Genomic DNA, 22,332 nt, shown 5'->3' with positions numbered 1-22,332 from the left:
ATCCCACACTCATACAGTATCAGAGACTGCATGTATCGAATGAACTGACAACTCACACACACCACTGACAGATACAGAATGAATCCCACACTCACACACAGTACCAGCAACTGAGAGATACGAAATGAATCTCACAGTTGCCTCCAGTAGTGCAGACTGAGAGATACCAAATGCAGACTCAGTTACACATTATGTACCGGTCCAAAAATCTCTTGGTGTCAGATTGTAAGGTACATCATTAAATCCATTAGTGCAGACTGAGGGACGCATTATATACAACTATAAAAAAACTGATAAAGATTCAGACTGAAATATATATTCTCCATTCATGCAGATTGAGCTAAACATTATATAGAAGTTCGAAAATGTCACCATATCAGTTTGGAAGATACACTAATTCACAATTGTTTTCACATAGATACAGAATTAATAGTCGTCTAAAAAGTGCACACATTATCTAATTATACCCTACGGCATTACATTTAAAAAAGTATCATTATCTACCACTTAAATACTGGGAAAAATATTATTCATTTAGGTATTAAAGATACAGTTTTGAATGCTATACTCTGAACTGAGATACAAATTAGATACAGATAAAGAATGAATCTCATACTCAGACCCAGTGGCAGAGACTGACAGAGAGAATGAATGCCTCACTCACACAATGTACCAGTGACTGATAGATACATAATTTATATCACTCATTACAGTATCAGAGATTGATGGAAACGGAATTAATGTCTCACTCACATACATCACCAGAGATTAACAGATATGGAATGAATCCCAAATTCACACACAGTGCCAGAGACTGACAGGAACAGAATGAATCTCATAGTCACATTACTTCAGACTGAGTTACACATAACTTGACAATCCAAAAATCTTACAGCATCAGATTGAAAGATACAATATCAATTCCATTAGCACGTACTGAGCTACATGTTACACACCTGTCCAAAATTCTCCTACAGTAACAGACTGGTAGAGACAGTATCAATTCCACTAGTGCAGACTGAGCTACACATCACATCACATTCCGCTCCAAAAATCTTATACAGGATCAAACTGATAGATACAGTCGAAATTCCATTAGTGCAGGATGAACTACATATTACATTGGAGTCCAAAAATCACATACAATGTCAGACTGAGATACAGAATTAATCGCATTATTTTCGACTGAGCTACACATTACATTCCAGTCCAATAATTCCACCATGAACAGATTGAAAGGTACATTATCATTAACAATAGAGTTCAGAGATTAAGATGTAACGCTACGCCAACACTCACATAAGTTCTTTGGAGAAAATCGAAAAGTGAATCCATATTTACAAATAAAACACTCGATGAAAAACTGCATATGACATAAAGTATTAAAGATATAGTTTTCAATAAAATAATGTCAACTGAAAAAGGAATAAAGACTGAATTGCAGAATGAATCCCACACTGAGGTAAAGTACCAGAGACTGACAGATACCGAATAAACCCCAGACTCACACACAGTACCAGAGACTGACAGGTACAGAATAAAGCCCACACTCATATGCAGTATCTGAGACTGACAGATACAGAATAAAATCGAAGCTCGCATATAGCACCAGAGACAACAGATGCAGAATAAACCCCACAATCCATATACAGTATCAGAAGACTGAAAATATAGAATAAACCCCATTCTCATATACAGTATCAGAGACTGACAAAAACAGAATGAATCCCACATTCATGTACAGTACCAGAGACAGGCAGATACAGAGTAAACCCCACAATCATACAGTAGCAGTGACGAATACAGAATAAACCCCACTCTCATATACAGTATCAGAGTGACGAATACAGAATAAACCCCAATCTCATATACAGTACCAGAGACTGACAAATACAGAATAAACCCCACATTCATGTACAGTACCAGATACAGACAGTTACAGAGTAAACCGCACAATCATTTACAGTATCAGAGAGTGACGAATACAGAATAAAGCCCACTCTCATATACTGTATCAGAGGCAGACAAATACAGAATAAACCCCACACTCATATACATTACCAAAGACTGACAAATGCAGAATACATCCCACATTCATGTACAGTACCAGAGACTGACAGATACAGAATAAACCCCACACTCTGATATACAGTACCAGAGACTGACAGATACAGAGCACACTCCAAACCCATATACAGTATCAGGGACTGACAGATACAGAATAAAACCCAAACTCGCATATAGCACCAGAGACAGACAGATGCAGAATAAAATCCACACTCATTTACAGTACCAGAGACTAACAGATACAGAATAAACCCCACACTCACACACAGTACCAGAGACTGATCGATACAGAATAAACTCCACAATCACATGCAGCACCATAAACAGACAGGTACAGAATACACCCCACACTCATGTAGAGTACCAGAGATTGACAGGCACAGAATGAAACTCACACTCACACACAGTACCAGAGACTGACAAATGCAGAAACAACCCACAATCATATACAGTACCAGAGACAGACAGATATGGAATCAACCCCACATCATAGACAGTACCAGGTACTGACAGATACAGAATAAACCCCACACTCATCAACAGTACGAGTGACTGGCAGATACAGAGTAAAAACCACATTCATATACAGTACAAGAGACTGACAGATACAGAATAAACCCCAGTCTCATATACAGTATCAGACACTGACAGATACAGAATTATCCCCACTCTCATATCCAGTATCAGAGACTGACAGATACAGAATTACCCTCACACTCACACACAGTATCAGGTACTGTCAGATACAGAATTAAATCCACACTCATATACAGTACCATAGACAGACACAGAATAAACCGTACTCTCAAAAACAGTACCAGAGACTGACAGATACAGAATAAATCCCACACTCACACACAGCTCCACACACAGACATACACAGAATAAATTCCACACTCATGTGCAGTAACAGAGACTGACAGTTGCAGAGTTAATTCCACACTTATAAACATTCCCGGCTGTTTTCAACCATCTTCTTCCGCTCACTGAGCGAATGGCGCCCACAGGCCGAGCTGGGGGAGGGGAGCGCGCATGCGCTCTTCTGCACTCCAACAATCCGGGCTGGGGGCGGGGCTGAGCCACGCATGCGCAGATATCTGGTTTAATCCCCAAAACAAAAATCGATGGAAACTTTCCCCAATTGGAATTTTTCAGAGTCTGAGAAAAGGAAGTGGGTCTTGGGGAAAGGTCAGAGGGAATGGGGTCCACAGGCAGTGCAGGAACAGGCACCAGAATGGGAAACAGATGGGATTCCACCAGTGCCTAACGCTGGAATCCAGACTGACTTCACAATCTCTAACTATTAAACGAGATGTTTCCATCCCTGTTGTTTCTCTCGGTATCTTTTGATGGTAATGAGTATTTCAGAGTTAAAGTGGGCGGCTGTGAAATTAGACAATCGATTCTGTTCATTCTTGGACTCTTGCCGATAAAACTGACGGGAGAGGAAGAAACTGGAGGGAGGATTTCTCAAACCAATCCTGGAGAAGCATGGGAGGAAAGAGTGAGTCGGTGTGTTTGTTGGGACCGTGTAGGATTAATATCCGACAGCAACAGTCCCAGATTAATTTAATCGGAGTGAAACTCACGGTCACTGAGAGGAACACCGAACGGCCCTGAGCTGCAAAACTGCAGATGGTACAACAGGCAAGAGAGGGTTAAATGTGGCCCATTGTTTTTGTCACTCTCTACACTGTCACTGAGTGTGGGATTAATGGTGTGTTTGCCTCTGGTACAATATCAGTGAGAGATGAGATAGCATCGTCTGTCTCTCCAACGGGATCTTCTGGATGAAACTGAACTTTGCAAGTCAGTTTTAAACTGACACTGTGTATGTCTGTCTGTCACTGGGTCTCCACGGTCTCCCTCTCAACGTGTCGATCGCCCGCTCTCACTCTCTGGTGCTGTGTATCAAGGTGGGATACTGCAATTGAGCCTGATAGGAACACACTGATAGAAAGTCTAAGACTGACAGTGTGTTTGTCTCTCTCTCGCTCTCTATTGCTGGACATGAAGGTGGGATACTCTCCGATATAAAACAGGGAGAATGGAATTTCAGGGCCTCACTGTACCTCGGGATGTTTTCGGCTCGTCCCAGTTCATGGTCATAATCTTTTCACAGATTCAGGGCGAGAGTCCCTGTGAGACGGTAACAATGGCAAAGAAAATCCGCGTCATAATTCAAACTCCAACACATGAGACTCTCCAAATCAGCTGGAATAAAGTGTTTGTGAACTGCTGAACCGGTCTGGGAGGGGATGTGTGGGGAGATAGAATCTGTTCTGGGACTGAAATGGAAGGAGGCGGGATAATTTGTTATGGAAGGGATTGTATTTATGCAGGAATATTACTGATTGTTAATTGTATCGGGGTTTATTTAAAAGCTCCGGGATTCTGGGAATCCTTGAATATGAAGCCCGAGTCTGTAAGGGTTTGTGCGGAGCGCTGTATTTCGGTTCCATTATCGATAAACGGTTTGAATTTGGCGGGTGGAGAAAGCTGGAGGTGGTATTTTCTTTCTCACAGTCGTTACTCGGGCGATATGAGAGAATAAAGCAACTCAATATCAGAGTCACATTGAACATTTCCATCTACATTCATTATACCAGACTTCCGTGGAACTAAATTGCTCGCTGGTTTGGATGTTACAGTTTTATTTTTAACCGTCTGTAATGCAATGCGGACAACACCTCACTAAACGAGCCCACGGGAGGGCTGTTTTGGGAAATAGAAAAGCATTGATCGATGCAATAGCTCTTCTGAGGTTTGGGTTGAGGCACTTTGTTGTTACATTTTGCTGTCCTTCGCCTGAATTTTGGGTGCTTGATGCTGACACCGAGTGCCTGAAGTGGGTCACGGTCCCTTCCCAGTAATAGAGATCCTGACCATGATGAGAGCAAACGTTCTAACTGAACACAAATGATTTACGGTGTTGTTCTGGGTACACGATCCATTCTAACCCCTTCATCCTGTGATCACCGTCTAATAGTCAAAGGCTGCCATGTTAGATCATTGCAATGTTCCAAACCACATCTTATTTCAGGTTGTGCAAAACTCGGTGTTGTAGCTTTAATTGTGGGGACCAACTCATTTCCACCCAGCCTCTGTATCCGCTCTCAGTCTCTCAACCCTTCCGGGTTTGTCCTTCTGTGAGGTGGATCAAGTGATTCAGTCACCGTTCCTTACAGCTCTCATGTCTCAAAGTAGCACTTCTTCGAAAATGGATACAACCGTCTTTTTACTGCTCTTTGGTGAGTCGTGAAACAATTTTATACCAATTCCCGGTCTGAGTGGGCAACTGTAAGCGGGAGAGTGAGACTGAACCCGGCGGTGTCCGATCTCCGGTATCTCAGTGGATTAATGCAACTCATAATTTTGTGTGGAACCTTCGACATTGGAAAGCATTCAGAGCGATTGCTTGCTTGTGTTGAATTCTCTGCGGGTAACGGTGAGGGGAGTGTAACGTTGAGGGGACAATCTCTCTTAATTTCGGTATTAAAGTATCTCGCATCCAGTTTGTCTTTGACAATTGAATCTCTGAGAATCTGTCTGTTAACTCCTACAGCTTTGACCAACTGTTGGTCATCGGACCTAATATCTAATTTAGCGGCTCGGTGTCACATTTTGTTTGATATTGCTCCTGTGAGGCGCCTTGAGACGGGGTGAAAAGGGATGATATTGGTCTGCCGATTGCCCAGTTACTGTCTACAGTGTAGGAGTAAGATTGATATGAAAGGAAAATTCAAAGATCAACATCCACTGAGTTTGCTGATCTCTATCAAGGGGCGGGGGGAGGGGGATGAGTGGTTGCGGCGACACCATTGGGCTCAGTGCCCCAAAGCCATTGAATGAAATATCGGCCAAGTGTCGCCTTCTCGCATCTTATTGCATCTCGGACGAGCCCTGCTATTTCTGGCGGGGCAGTGGGACTAGCTGGATTGCTCATGCATCGATGCGGCGCGGACTCGATGGGCCGAATGACCTCCTGCCGTGCAGTAACCTTCTCTGATTCTCTGATTCTATGATACTATATGTTCCATGCTTGGAAGTGAGCATGCGCGTTCGGAAGGTGCAATTTCTTCAGGGGTCACCACGGCTGACCTCAGGTCAATCAACCCCTGCACTCAGACATGAGCAGATAATGCGGTGGGGTATTGGAGGGCGGTCCTGAGCAACTCCCTTCGTGAATACACTTCTTTGGGGGAGATAGAGAGAAAAAGCGGAGAAGAAACATTTTAACACATTCAGTGGATAATTTAGTAAATATATTTTTAGCTATTCCGTTGGTGCTGAGACATTGTTCCTTTTGTCAGAGGTTAAGTTCCTCTTTCTTTGAACTAACCCTCCTCTGAGTTGAAACCGCTGTCTTCCGCCATGAAGCCAACTGCTCTTGCTGTTCTCTTCAGTACTGGCCATTTTCAGTTTGCTTGCTTATTTTTCATTCTCTATTCCGTCTTGCATCTCGATTTTAGTGGGTGTGTGATATTTATGAGCGTGTGTGTACTGTCTGTACAACTAAATGTTTCTGGTGAACAATTCAGGCGCATTCAGCTCTGGGAATTTATTTTAACTCCACTTCCTCCTTCAGTGTGCTAGAATTAACCATGTCACGAAGATAGAGATCTACACAGTTGGTGGAGACTAATGTTCCACAATAAACAGAGTGCTGCAGCTGCAAGTTGGGCTCAGCATTAACCCCTTATCTCCAACTTTTCATGCGCTATTGTGTAATTAGACCCAAGGGCACCTATTCATAATTACCATGGATTATTGGAATTAATTACAAATTTACAGCTCTCGACAGACCTTATTTAGTTATGGTGGTGAAATGGAGAACAATGGCGTACCATCTAATATGTCCCCTTATTGCTAACTTAGGTGATATTAGGTGTAACATTAAACATCTCCATCTATTTCAAGTGAACTCAATTCAATTTTATTCATAAATGAATGCCTGATGATCAGTGTGCTACTGCACCACTATTAGAGGTGGTTTTCAAAGAATTAATTAATTATTCGGTTAAAAGCCTATCAGAAAGATTGCCACAATGTATTTTCATTCAATATATTTCAACACATTCTTGGTCTGCTACACTGTTATTTCTGTCAGGGGTTCCCATTTTATTTGAGTGTTGTCCCTAAATAGATCCCCTTAATTATAGCTTCGGAGATGTTCGTTGCAATATTAAATATTTTTATTTATTTTAGGTGTCTTGAATTGTATTTTATTAATAAATGAATGTCAGTGAATATATATTTTACTGCACCTCTAATATTGGTTGCTTTCAAAGAATTAATGAATATAACCATCGGTTGGAAGAAAATCAGAAAGATTGGCACAATGAATTTTCATTCAGTGTGTTTAAGCACATTTTTGTTCTGCTGACTGTCCTTACTGTCAGCGGTTAAACTTCCTCTTTGTCCGAGGTGAAGCGCTTCTGAGCTGAAACCATTGGTTTCCGTTCTAAGTATTTGATGTCACTGTTAAATTCTGCCTTCAATATTTTCAGATTCTTTACTTATTCTTGTTCAATTTACATCCTCCTTCCACACCGTTCACCCGAATTGTAACATTTGAAACAATGAGGTGATATTAGGTGTAATATTAAACATCTCTATCTATTTCAAGTGAATTCAATTCAATTTTAGTCTGAAATAAATGCCTGATAATCAGTGTGCTACTGCACCGCTATTGTATAAGTATCGGTTCCCAGTCAGTTCAAACACTATTCTGTACTAATTATTGAGACGCCACCTCCTCCTTAAGTATGCTGGAGTTCACCATATCACAGATAAGGATCTGCACAGTGTGTGGAGACTAATGTCCTGAAATAAACACAGTGCTGCTGGTGCCCGTTGCTCAGAAAAAAATAATGTAAGGTTTTAATCGCGTAGTTGGGGGAGAGACTGTTTCCACTGGCAGGAGGGTCGGCATTTACCTTTTAATCTCCAACTACCACCTTCAAAGATTTGTGTATTTGTATCCCAGGTCTCTATGTTCCTGCATCCAATATGCAATTTGATCATTTAGGTTATATTGCCTCCTCGCACTCTTCTTTCCAAAATACATCACTTCACACTTCTCTACATTAAATGTCATCTGCCATGTGTCCTCCTGAGCTCTGCCAATATCCTTCTCTCCGCTTACTAAAATTTCAAGTTGACAAGAATCATAGAATCATAGATTCTTACAACGTAGAAGGAGGCTTTTCGGCCCGTCGAGTCTATGCTGGCTCCTTGAACAAGCTATCCAAATTAGTAACACACACCAATTATTTTCTCCATACCCCTGCAAATTAGTCCCCTTCAAGTACATGTCCAATTGCCCTTTGAAAGTTCCGATGGAATCTGCTTCCATCACCCTTTCAGGTAGTGTGTTCCAGATCTTCGCAAACCTCTTTATGTAAAATATTCTCCTCATTTCCCTCTAGTTCTTTTGCCAATTATTTGAAATCTGTGATCTCTGGTTACAGACCACTTGCCAGCGGAAACAATTTCACTCCACTTGCTCTATCAAAGCCCTTCATTATTTTGAATACCTCTATTAGATCTGTCTTTACATTTACCTGCTCTAAGGAGAACAACCCCAGCTTCTCCAAACTCTCCACATAACTAAAGTCGCTCATCCCTGGTATCATCCGGGTAAATCTCCTATTTACAATCTCCAAGACCTTGACATCCTTCCTAAACTGTGGTGCCCAGAGTTGTACACGGCCAATGCCTCGGTCACTTCCTTGCAACCATCATAACCCAAATCTCCTTAATTACTTCAAATCAAATTACTTCTGCGTTCCAACTTTGGAATAAACACTGCCACACTCACTTTTGCCGAGACTTTGACCCGCCATTTGTCATCATACTTCTGCGGCTGCGTAATTTCTCAACCACTCCCATTCCCCAACTGTTGATGCCCTTGCCCCTAGTAAAACCTTTACTCTCTTCCATCCTGATCGCACCTGCTGGTTTAATTCCAAGGAGTGCAGCCTTCAGCAAATCTGGATCACAACTGGTTTAGCCATCCATCACCAGGTATGGCTGACCCAGAACTAGAACAAGCACAATGTCCTCTCTGAAAACCGCCTGCTACTCCAGGATTACCCTGGGGACCAAAGATAAGCTCCAGCTTCTTTTGTCCACTACAAACAATCTCCATAAATCTCTTGCCCAGCCCTCTCCACATTCACCTCCAACAACAAATACGAGGACCTCGTGAACTTCATGAAGTCTTACAGCACAGAGGAAGGCCATTCGGCTCCTCATGCATATGCCAGCTTTTAAATGAGCTATCAAATTAACCCCATTCTCCTGTTCTTTCACCATCTACATTTTTTTCACTTTTCAAATTTCTATCCAATTCCCTTTTGAAAGTTACTATTGAATCTGCTTCCACCACCATTTCAGATCATAACAACTTGTGGCATAACAAAATTTATCCTCATCTCCTCTGGTTCTTTTGCCAATTAACTTAATCTGTATCCTTTGGTATCCGACCCTCCTGCCAGTGGAAACAGTTTCTCCCTACTCGATCAAAACCCCTCATAATTTTGAACACCCCAACTGAATCTCCCTGTAACCTTCTCTGCTCTAAGGAGAACAATTCCAGTTTCTCTAGTCTCTCCACGTAACTGAAGTCACTAAGATTAAGACCTACCATTCAGATGCCGCTGCTAAATCCCAAAATTCCCAATATCACCACGCCCAACCTCTCCTAAGCCCCCACCCCCCATCACCCAGCCCTGATCCTGATCCTTTTTCTAGTTTCCTTCCGATCTCCATACATGTACTTTCCGAGCTGAGCTTGCCCATTAGACTCATCTCCTGCTCCCTTGACCTTATTCGGAATAAACAGCTGACTACCCAACTTCCATTCCGGGCCCCAATCCAGCTGAAATTGTGAATGGTCAGTTTCCTTAGGTACTGTGCTCCTCTTGCAAAACTGCCGTGAGACTGTTTGTTTCCTCGGTTTTCTCCCATTCTGTTTGAGCGTTGTGCCGAAATACATCTCCTTATTTATGGCATGGGAGATTTTAGTTGCAATATTATATATTTCTATGTATTTTATGTGACTTGAATTGAATTTTATTAATAAATCAATGCCCAAGAATTAAATAATGATTTGAAATTAACTTTCCGTTGAAAGCATATCAGAAAGGTTAACACAGTGAATTTACTTTCAATATGTTTAACCTCAGTTTTCCGTTTTATGCATTTGCTCTCACTGCTAACTTCAACCTGATGTTACATCGGATTATATCGAATTTACAGTATGGAAACAGGCCATTCGTCGTAACTAGTCTGTGCCGGCATTCATGCTCCACGCGAGTCTCGCCCCATCCGACATCACCTAACCCTATCAGCATATCCTTCTCCACCTTTATCTCTCATGTACCTATCGAGGTTCCCCTTAACGGCATCTATACTACTCGTCTCAACTACTCCATGTGGTAGCGAATTCCACATTCTAACCACTCTCTGCGTAGTCCCAATTGGAATTATTGGTGAATATTTATATTTATGGCCCCTGGATTTGGACTCTCTCACAACTGGAAACGTTCTTCTCTCTATCTACCCTGTCAAGCCCTTTCATAATTTTAAAGACCTCTTTCAAGTCACCTCTCAGCCTTCTCTCTTTTAGAGAAAAGATCCCCAGCCTGTTCAATCTTTCCTGATACGTAAAACCACTCAGTTCTGTTGTTATTCTTGTTGATAATTTTTGCACCTTCTCCAGTGCCTCTGCATCCTTTTTATAATATAGATACAAGAACTGTTCACAGTATTCTAAGTGTGGTCTAACCAAGTTTCTATATAAGTTTAACACAACTTGTCTGCTTTTCAGTTCCATTCCTCTTGAAATGAACTCGAGTGCAGTGTTTTCATTTTATGGCTTTGTTCACCTGCGTTACTTTTAATAATTTGCTAATATGATCCCAAGATCCGTTTGTCCCTCTATCCCATTTAGACTCTCAGGAATGTGTGACCTTCTTATTCCACCAACCAAAATATACCACACAATATTTTCAAATTATTTTTAATTAGTCTGCCTTCGAAAGCGATGACACTCACATTGTGATATTCGTGACAGTGAGTTAAGTGTCTGTAAAAGTACCGGTTTCCAGTGGATTCTAACACCATTCACTTCTCATTATTTGGACTCCACGTCCTCCTTCAGCATGCTAGAGTTGACTGTAATACCATGCGATCTGTAAAGATGCACAGTGTTTACCCACACAATCCACCCAGCTGCATTCCTTTTCTTTCAGTGACGGTTTCACTCAGTAACAAAATTGACCTTTTTGCATTTTGAATAAATTTTCACGCTGTTTTGTACCATCAGGCATCTTTTCATACCGGCCATAGATTATTGGAATTATTTACAAATGGACATCTCGATAGAATTTATTCAGTTATTGTGGTGGAATGTAGAACAAGGGGGCTCAATCAAAAAATTAGAGTTAGACGATTTGGAGTGAAAGCAGGAAGTACTTTTTCACACAAATGTTAATGGAAATCTGCAAAACTCTGCATTTCTGCCTGATTAACTGCACAAGTTCTGAAGTTGGAGTTGAATCAAAATGGGCCAGAATGCCACCAATTCAATCACACTGAGAAATATCCATAACACAATGCACAAAAATCAGTCTTTACATTGATCCTCTGAAGGTACTGTTTGAGGTATAACTAATTCATATTTTCTCATTTTAGTGATTTTTGGGGCTCGGCGGAGCGTTTCTCAAGGTTAGTGTTGACGTTTTCTCTAAAGTAATGAAATTGAATGTTCTATACAGCTGAATCATTGAGTTTTGTTTTTATGTATGTTAAGTTAGTTGCTGTAACCAATTGTGTTGTGTCATTGGTAGCAATAATACAGATCTGCATCTCAGCAGCTCTCATTGCGAAGGCACTATGGGATATGTCCGGTTTTCTGACAGTGCATCCATACTCTTTCTCTGTCGTGGGATTCAAAACTACACCAAAGCACTCCAGGTGGAATATGAGAACACAGGAACAGGAATAGATCATTCAGCCCCACGGGCCTATTCCTCCATTCAATTAGATCATGGCTGACTGTATCTTAACTCCATTTACCCACCTTGGTTCCGTATCCCTTAATACCTTTGCTTAACAAAAATCTATTACTCTCGGTTTTGAAATTTCAATTGACAGCCAGCCTTAACAATTTTTGGGGGGAGAGAGTCCCAGATTTCCACTCCCCTTTGTGTGAAGAATTGCTGCCTGACTTCACCCCTGAACGGCCTAGCTCTAATTTTAAAGTTATGCCCCCTTGTTCTGGACTCCCCCCAGCAGAGTAAATCGTCACACTCTATTTTTTTTATACGTTCATGGGATGTGGGCGTCACTGGCGGGGCCGGCATTTATTGCCCATCCCTAATTGCCCTTGAGAAGGTGGTGGTGAGCCGCCTTCTTGAACTGCTGCAGTCCTTGTGGTGAAGGTTTTCCCACAGTGCTGTTAGGAAGGGAGTTCCAGGATTTTGACCCAGCGACGATGAAGGAACGGCGATATATTTCCAAGTCGGGATGGCGTTTGACTTGGAGGGGAAAGTGCAGGTGGTGTTGTTCCCATGTGCCTGCTGCCCTCGTCATTCTTGGTGGTAGAGGTCGCGGGTTTGGGAGGTGCTGTCGAAGAAGCCTTGGCGAGTTGCTGCAGTGCATCCTGTGGATGGTACACACTGCAATCACGTTGCGCTGATGGTGAAGGGAATGAATGTTTAGAGTGGTGGATGGGGTGCCAATCAAGCGAGTTGCTTTGTCCTGAATGATGTCGAGCTTCTTGAGTGTTGTTATAGCTGCACTCATCCAGGCAAGTGGAGTGTATTCCATCACACTCCTGATCTACCCAATCAAATACTTTAATCGTTTTAAACACCTCAATTTGATCACCACTTAATCTTTTACACTCAGCCTGGTCCATAAAACCTGTCCTCATAATTGAACCCTTTTATCCCACGTATCATTCTCGTGAATTTACACTGTAACCCCTTCAAGGCGAATATATGCTCCCAGAGGCGGAGTTTTCAGAATTTAACGCAATACTCCAGATGCGGTCTATCCAGAGCATTATACAACTATAGCATAAGTTCCACTCCTTTGTAATCCTGCACCCTTGAGATAAATGCTATCATTCAATTAACCTTTTAAATTGTGTTTTGTACCTGTCCTCTAGTTTTTAGTGATTTCCGCTTATGAACTCCGAAATCTCTCCAGCCCTCCACAGTTCCTTGCTTCTCACTATTTGGAAAACACACTAATCTATCTGTCTTCGGTCAAAGTGGATGGCTTCACATTCCCCCATATTGAACTCCATCTGCCACAGATTTGCCCACTCACTGAATCTATCAATTTCCCTTTCCAAATTTCTGCTCCCTCCTACACAACTTAATTTCGTCAGCCAACCTGGATATACTACTCTAATACGAATTACCAATTCCTTCATAAAAGTCATTGGTAAATATAGTGAAAAGCTGAGGCACCAGTCCAGATCCCCGGAAGGCACTACTAGTCACGTCCTACCAATCGGTGCATTTAGCCATTATCCCTCCTCTCTGTCTCCTACCTTTTAACCAATGCCCTACCCATCTCAATAGTTTGCCTCGAATTCCATGCACTTTCGCGGACAAATGCTCGACTGAATGGCAACATCACTTCTTTTGATCTAACCTGTGTTTCGTATTGTAAGCAATTCAAATCACATTTGGCAAGAGCCAAGCATTGCCTGGATGATTTGAATGATAAATCTCTCATCTCCCCCAGATCCCTTTCCTGCTTCTCCGTGGTCTTTATTTCCCTCTTGTGTATTCCACCCCTCCCCAACGCCAGTAACTCAATACATCACTGCTCCTAGGCCTTCCTACTCTTTTGCTCTCACAGGCTTGAATTCCTCGTGAGTAAGTCCACAGCTGCCCTCTGTGCCGCTCTTGGCATTCTCCAAACGTCCCGTTGAGAGCTCTGTCAATCGTAACTTACGAACAGCATCACCAATACCATCGCCCCGTCCTCTTCTATTGCTGATCTTCCCACCCACCGCTCCCGCTGAGAGTTAACCTCACAAACGTCCTTCCCGTCTCACTTACCGCTCCCCCCCACCCCGACTCCACTACCCGCTTAGACTCTTCAGTGGATCGATCACCACTCCTTCTCATTTACATCCAGAATATCGGTTCACTCGCCAACAAGGCCCTTCTCATCCGTGTGGATGATTGTGGGATTGTGTTGACCTACTAGTTTTGACTGAGATCTGCCTTGTAATGTTGCCATCTAAGCCCCTCAATCTATTTCCTGGAAGCCTGTAGGGTACAGTACTGGGTCCAGGCTGCACTGTTACTGTCTCAGAAACAATGAAATCAGAAACTTATCCCAGCGGCGGATGGATCTTAAGGGCTAATTTTAACCTAATCCGCCTGTCGAGAAACTGACTGGATCGGGCACAAAGCTGGTTGTGCGCCCCGCTCGAGTCATGGAAAATAATAAAGGGCAGGGTGTTAAACTGGCGTTCCACCCGATCCTGTGGTTTTCCCGCCAGGCGGGTTAGGTTAAAATTAATCCCATGTGAGAGGCAAACAGGCAGCAGCGCCGTGCAACTGATTTGATACAGGGAGAATTGTCCCTTCACACAGAGCCTGTATCACAGTATCTCTTTGAGAGAGGTGGCTCTTCATACAGAGCCTGCATCACTGTATCTCTTTGAGAGAAGAGTCTCTTCATACAGAGCCTGTATCACTGTATCTCTTTGAGAGAGGTGCCTGTACACACTGTATCTCACTGAGAGAGGGGTCATTTTAACATAACGGGCCGGTGAGAATTGAGTCCAACTCCGATTTTACGGACTGTCCGATTTTACTCTTCTATTGAAGTCAATGTAGAGTAAAAATCGCGCAGGGTGTAAAACGGGCGTCCGACCCGATCTCGTCTATTACACGCCCTGGTTGGTTAGGTTAAAATTAGAGTTAAACAAACGCGAAGAAGAATGTAAAGGCAGCTGAGGCGACACAATATGAGGCCTGAATCAGAATGATTGCACCAAACTTCCCATGAATGAAATCCTTTTTATTCTTCAGTTTCCTTCGTCAAACCGACCCTGTCGATGGATCCAGCATGGAGTGTAATTCTACTGGGAGAAGAAGTTTCACTCACCTGTCACTTCGCTCACAGCAAATGCATTGTTGATTTCTACAGAAATAACGAAAAAACAAAAAACAAAATGTTTGCATATTTCAATGAAGTTAACGATACCGCTAAAACAAAATATGATGGAGGGTTAAAGGTGAAAGGCAGCATCAGCTACAGGTGTAAATACAAAAAATACTTCGAGAATAACAGCAGCTGGGCATATTCACCACCCAGTGACAACGTGTGGTTAAATTTAACAGGTAAGGGAGGCTCGCCAAAAATCTTTGTGGTCAGTTAAGACTTTTATCTAAATATTGTTGTTAGTGTGCAGCGACAGCAACTGCGGTGTGTAATTGTAAACGGCGAATTCCAGCTGACAGGACGATGTGTAAAATTTGTTTAACAAAACGAATGTTATCTTATCCACGATCACTCCATCTCATTGAGAGGGTCTAGAACATTGTATGTTACTGAGAGAGGTGTCCCTTCACAAAGAGAGTGTATCATTGTATCTCACTGGGAGAGATGTCTCTTCCCACAGAGCCTGTATCGCTCTACCTCTTTGAGAGAGATGTCCCTTCACACACAGAGTGTATCATTGTATCTCACTAGGAGAGATGTCTCTTCACACATTGCCTGTATCGCTTTACCTCTTTGCGAGAGGTGCCCCTTCAAACATAGTGTATCATCTTATCATATTGAGAGAGGTGTCCCTTGACACAGAGCCTGCATCGCATTTCCTCTTTGAGAGAGGTTTCCCTTTACATAGAGATTGTATCGTTGTATCTCACTGGTAGAGGTGTCTCTTCACACAGAGCCTGTATCACTATTTATTTGAGATACGTGTCCTTTATCACAGAGCCTTACACAGAAACATACAGCATTCGGGCCATCAAGCCTGTGCTAGCTCTTTGAAAGAGCTATCCAATTATTCCCACTCTGTTGCTCTTTGCCCGGTATCCTGCAAATATTTCCTTTTCAAGTATAAATCAATATAATTTGAAAGTTATTATTGAATCTGCTTCCACCGCCCTTTCAGGAAATGGATTCCAGAAGATAACAACTCGCTGCCTAAGATAATGTCTCCTCATCTCCCCTCTTGTTCTTTTGTCAATTATCTTCAATCTGTGCCCTTTGGTTACCGACCCTTCTGCCCGTGGAAACAGTTTCTCCACATCTATTCCATCAAAACACTTCATCATTTTGAACACCTCAATTAAATCTCTCCTCAACCTTCCCTGCTCTAAGGAGAACAGTCCCAGCTTCTCCAATCACTCCGCGTATCTGAAGTCCCTCACCCCTGGTGTCATTCTGGTCAATCTCCTCTGCACACTCTCTAAGGCTAATGTGTTTTTCCTCGATCGATTTGACATATTCAAAACAGTTCTTATTTGCTCGATGTATTCTATTAATTACAGATAAACTGCCAAAGCCCACAGTCTCTATGGATCCGGCCGCTGGTGTCGTGACAGTGGGGGAGAGGGTTCGGATTAACTGCACTGCCAACTATTCCGCCGACAGGTCCCGCTTGTACAGACAAGGTGACACGAATCCCATTGATACACGGGATGTCTCAGGCTCTGAACGATCAATCATCTTCAACATCACAGACCCCGACCCAACTGACGGAGGAGCCTACATCTGTGACTTTGTGAAAACGGTAAAGGAGAAAGAATATATCTCGCCCCGCAGTGACCCGGTGCATTTAACTGTGAAAGGTGAGTCATAGGTTTAACATCATGTAAATGTATATGTGAGCCTTGCAAGCAAAGTAAACTTTGTAACTGAATATTCTACCCAGTGTGACATTCTTCAGTCAGTAAAGATTTTAGAAGCCCAGATTTTAACCTAACTCCATCGGTGGGAACTTCATTGGAGCATCAAATGAGGCGTGTGTCCGACCCGAACCCGCCTCTTCTGTGTATAGTCAATAACGTAATGTAAGAAACACTGCAGCCAATTTGCACACAGCAAGGTCCCACAAGCAGCAATTTGGTCATCACCAGATAATCTGCTGTTAGTGAAGTTGGTGGAGGGATAAATATTGACCGAGGACACCGGAGAGATCTCCCCTGCTCTTCTTCTATTAGTGCCATGGGATCTTTTATGTCCACCTGGGAGGTTTAACGTCTCATCCGAAAGACAGCACCTCCTCCAGTTCAGCGCTCCCGCATTACTGGACTGCAAGTATCAGCCTAGATTATAGGCTCAATTCTCTGGAGTTGGGACTTGAACCCATGACCTTCTGACTCAGAGGCTAGTGAGAGTGCTCCCCACTGAGTCACAGCTGATGTTCTTCAAGTATTCTAAAAGAGGCGGGACGACAGTAAAAGCAAATTAAATCGCCTTATGAAATGTGGCAGGATGAGAGGAACTGAATTATAAACGCACGCTGTGGTAGATTTTCGTCCTTACTGCCGGTGAAATCCCTTAAATGGAGCGCAAAGAGGAAATTCCAAAGTTGTTTGGCGCGACGCGGCCTCTTCGACATCCAAGATGGCGTCTTGGATGCGCATGCACGTTTCCGTCGTGACGTGCGCCAGATGCCATTTTGGTACATGAGTTAGCGCGGGCGCAGATAACGAACGCTGGAATCATGTAAAGTAGGAATAAAATGGCTTCAATCAGTGTGCAACGGTGATTTCAAGTGATAGACACCATTTTGGGACTTATCGCTCAACTCAACGCACAGTCTCAACTTCGATCATCTGAATGTGTCTAATAGTACCTGGAGGAACCCACGCTCCCCCCCCACCCCCCCCCCCCCCCACACACACACATACACACCGGCGCCATTTAAAGGGACCATGCAGAATTTACAGGTTAGTGTTTAGATTATTGCTTCTGGCTGCCGACACGTTGGTAACTGTTTTCGATGTCTGTTACACTTGAATACTAGGATGCAGGAACATAGCCTAACATTTAGAGCCAGGACGTGGAGGAGTGAAGTTAGGGATTGTTACTATATGCGAAGGGTGGGTGACATTTAGAACGTTCTTCTGCAGACGCAGTTGATGCTAGCTCACTTGTCAATGTTAAATCTGAGATTGATAGATTTCCGTGAATCAAGGGTATTAAGGGATATGGGGCTAAGGCGGGTATATGGAGTTAAGTCACAGGTCCACCGTGATCTCATTGAATGGTGGAACAGGCTCGAGGGGCTAAATGCCACCGCCACTTGATATCTCTTGATATGCACCACCTTCTCCTGCAAGAAAGCCGGACGTGTGTATGAATGATGTGACTGTCATGGTTGAAAACCTGCCAGTGTGAAATATACCGCGATAACTAAGGATGCTGGAGGGTTAACGCAGAAAGGCAGCAACAGCTATAGGTGTAAATACTCAGAATACTTCGAGAATATCAGCAGCTGGGCATATTCACCACCCAGTGACAACGTGTGTTAAATTTATCAGGTAAGGGAGGCTCGCCTAAAAGCTTTGTGGCCAGTTAAGAATTTTATCTAAATACTGTTGTTAGTGTGTAGCGACAGCGACTGATGTGTGTAATTGTACACGGGGAATTCCAGCTGACAGGAGAATGTGTAAAATGTGTTTGACAAAATGAATCTTATCTTATCCTCGATCACTCTATCTCATTGAGAGAGTCTGGATCACTGTATCTAACTGAGAGAGGTGCCCCTTCACACACAGAGTGTATCATTGTATCTCACTGGGAGAGATGTCTCTTCACACATTGCCTGTATCGCTTTACCTCTTTGAGAGAGGTGTCCCTTCACGCACATAGTGTATCATTGTATCTTTTTTGAGAGAGGTATCACTTCACACAGAGCCTGTATCGCTTTTCCTCTTGAGAGAGTTGTCGCTTGACACAGAGAGTGTATCATAGCATCTTATTGAGAGATATGTCCCTTTACACAGAGATTTTATCATTGTATCTCACTGCGAGAGGTGTCTCTTCACACAGAGCCTGCATCACTATTTATTTGAGAGACGTTTCCCTTAACACAGAGCCTTACACAGAATCATACAGCACAGAAGGAGGCCATTAGAGCCATCATGCCTGTGCCAGCTCTTTGAAGGAGATATCCAATTATTGCCAATCGGCTGCTCTTTGCTGGAAACCTGCATTTTTTTTACCATTTCAAGTATATATCAATATTCTTTTGAAAGTTATTATTGAATCTGCTTCCACCGCCCTTTCTAGAAATGGATTCCAGAAGATAACAACTCGCTGCTAAGATAATGTCTCCTCATCTGCCCTCTTGTTCTTTTGTCAATTATCTTCAATCTGTGCCCTCTGGTTACCGACCCTCCTGCCCGTGGAAACAGTTTCTCCCCATCTATTCTATCAAAACCCTTCATCATTCTGAACAACTCAATTAAATCTCTCCTCAACCTTCTCTGCTCTAAGGAGAACAGTCCCAGCTTCCCCAATCTTTCCGCGTAACTGAAGTCCATCATCCCTGGTATCATTCTGGTAAATCTACTCTGCACCCTCTCTTAGGCTAATGTGTTTTTTACTCGATCGATTTGATACATTCAAAACAATTCTTATTTGCTCAATGTATTCTACTAATTACAGATAAACTGCCAAAGCCCACAGTCTCTATGGACCCGGCCGCTGGTGTCGTGACAGTGGGAGAGAGGGTTCGGATTAACTGCACTGCCAGCTATTCCGCCGACAGGTCCCGCTTTTACAGACAAGGAAACGAGAATCCCATTGATATACGGGAAGTCTCAGGCTCCGAACGATCAATCATCTTCAACATCACAGACCCCGACCCAACTGACGGAGGGGACTACACCTGTGACTTTGTCAAAACGGTAAAGGAGAAAGAATATATCTCGCCCCGCAGTGACCCGGTGCATTTAATTGTGAAAGGTAAGTCAAAGGTTCAACATCATGTAAATGTATATCTGAGCCTTGCAAGCAAAGTAAACTTTGCAACTGAATATTCTACCCAGTGTGACATTCTTCAGTCAGTAAAGATTTTAGAAGCCCAGATATTAACCTAACCCCATCGGTGGGAACTTCATTGGAGCATCAAATCAGTCGTGTGTCCGACCCAAACCCGCCTCTTCTTTATAGAGTCACTGATGTAATGTAAGAAACGCTGCACTCAATTTTCACACAGCAAGGTCCCACAAACAGCAATTTGGTCATCACCAGATAATCTGCTGTTAGTGATGTTGGTGGAGGGATAAATATTGACCGAGGACACCGGAGAGATCTCCCCTGCTCTTCTTCTATTAGTGCCATGGGATCTTTTATGTCCACCTGGGAGGCTTAACTTCTCATCCGAAAGACAGCACCTCCTGCAGTGCAGCGCTCCCGCATTACTGGACTGCAAGTATCAGCCTCGATTTTAGGCTCAAGTCTCTGGAGTGGGGACTTGAACCCATGACCTTCTGACTCAGAGACAAGTGAGAGTGCTCCCCACTGAGTCACGGCTGATGTTCTTCAAGTATTCTAAAAGAGGCGGGACTAGAGTAAATGCAAATCAAATCGCCTTATGAAATGTGGCAGGATGAGAGGAAGTGAATTATAATCGCACGCTGTGGTAGATTTTCGTCCTTACTGCCGGTGAGATCCCTTAAATGGAGCGCAAAGAGGAAATTCCAAAGTAGTTTGGCGCGACACGGCCTCTTCGACATCCAAGATGGCGTCTTGGATGCGTATGCACGTTTCTGGCGTGATGTGCGCCTGATGCCATTTTGTTGCATGTGTTAGCGCGGGCGCAGATAACGAACGCTGGAATCATGTAAAGTAGGAATAAAATGGCTTGAATCAGTGTGCAACGGTGATTTAAAGTGATAGACACCATTTTGGGACTGATCGCTCAGCTCAACGTAAAGACTCAACTCCGACCATCTGAACATGTCTGATGGTACCTGGAGGGCCGCCCACCGGCGCCATTTAAAGGGACCATGCAGAATTTACAGGTTAGTGGTTGGATTATTGCTTCAGGCTGCTGAGACATTGGTAACTGTTTTTAGATGTCTGTTACACTTGAATACTAGGATGCAGGAACATAGCATGACATTTAGAGCCAGGACGTGCAGCAGTGAAGTTAGGAAATGTTTCTATGTGAAAAAGCGTGAGTGACATTTCGAACGTTCTTCTGCAGACGCAGTTGATGCTCGGTCACTTGTAAATGTTAAATCTGAGATTGATAGATTTCTGTGAACCAAGGGTATTAAGGGATATGGTGCTAAGCCGGGTATATGGAGTTAAGTCACATGCCCACCATTATCTCATTGAATGGTGGGACAGGCTCGAGGGGCTATATGCCACAGCCACTTTCTGTCTCTTGACATGCGCCACCTTCTCCTGCAAGAAACCGAGACGTGTGTATGGATGATGTGCCTGTCATGGTTGAATAGCTGCCAGTGTGTGTGGCCTGTGTGTTGTGGGTGGGCGGATTGAAACAGTGGTAATGTGTAAGGGTAAGAGGAAGCATCTGATTGGAAGAGTTGTATCCTGATGGAAATAGTTTGTTGGTATGTGGGGGATGTGGTGCAGTGTCTGGTGCAGTTGGTAGGAGACGCCATTGAGAGTTGACCTCACTCACCTTGCCCACTCATGTAAAAGCATTGAACTTCTTCCTCCGCTGCGTCAATGTTCATGATTCTTGCGCCTGGCATTGATTTCTTACCCCGTTGGCTAACCCTGTCTTTCAAGGATATGTCTGGAGAGCCTCTTGCCCCCCACACTGAGGTTATAGAATGTCCCTCCTTCTGTCCACCTCTTGCAGCCAAGGCCTCTAGTGCATCAGCTGAGAACCTTGGTGCATGCACTCTCGCAGGCCTGGTAACAACTCAGATCAGCAGGTTGGTGAGGTCTGGCGTGCAGATTGGAGGATGTGGGATTTAGTGGCATGCAACCTTTATTCAACATTTTAACATATCTCATCAGTATGCAAACATAGGGATGGGACCTGCATCTGTGTTTTACCTGTGCGATGTCTGAACTCTCATCCTACTCTGAACAGACAGTAGAATGTTATTTTCCGCAAATAACAGGTACCAGCCAGCTTTAAGAGATTTATTAGAAACGTCCTCCCTTTAAGAGATTGAGCTCCCTCTGGTGGTGGAAAGTGCAAATTGCATTGATTCCACGTGCAAGGCCAGGAAAGGAACTCTGATTGCAGGTCAGTCCTCAGGTGGGTCGAAACTT

The 22,332-nt window shown here is 43.3% G+C and overlaps 1 protein-coding gene across 1 annotated transcript; it reads left to right on the top strand.

The window, feature by feature from the left end:
- The first annotated feature begins 5,215 nt into the window (after nt 1-5,215).
- Nucleotides 5,216-20,980, top strand: LOC137317992 (osteoclast-associated immunoglobulin-like receptor). The gene is made up of 6 exons (XM_067980980.1): nt 5,216-5,318; nt 11,770-11,802; nt 15,141-15,452; nt 16,611-16,910; nt 19,738-20,037; nt 20,887-20,980. Exons 1-6 carry the CDS (start codon nt 5,261-5,263, stop codon nt 20,919-20,921), a joined length of 1,038 nt encoding a protein of 345 aa, XP_067837081.1. The 5' UTR covers nt 5,216-5,260; the 3' UTR covers nt 20,922-20,980.
- The last annotated feature ends 1,352 nt before the right edge of the window (nt 20,981-22,332 follow it).

Source organism: Heptranchias perlo, unplaced genomic scaffold (assembly GCF_035084215.1).
Source record: "Heptranchias perlo isolate sHepPer1 unplaced genomic scaffold, sHepPer1.hap1 HAP1_SCAFFOLD_64, whole genome shotgun sequence".
In the NCBI taxonomy this organism is placed as follows: Eukaryota; Metazoa; Chordata; class Chondrichthyes; order Hexanchiformes; family Hexanchidae; genus Heptranchias; species Heptranchias perlo.
The sequence above is the reverse complement of the archived record's forward strand: the minus strand, read 5'-3'. Positions and strand labels throughout refer to the sequence as shown.

Coding starts and splice junctions, on each gene's coding strand:
- LOC137317992 (XM_067980980.1), top strand. CDS start 5,261: ATGTCTCAAAGTAGCACTTCTTCGAAAATGGATACAACCGTCTTTTTA. Junction 11,803..15,140: donor TCGGCGGAGCGTTTCTCAAG/GTTAGTGTTGAC, acceptor TTTATTCTTCAG/TTTCCTTCGTCAAACCGACC. Junction 20,038..20,886: donor GGTGCATTTAATTGTGAAAG/GTAAGTCAAAGG, acceptor TGCATGTGTTAG/CGCGGGCGCAGATAACGAAC.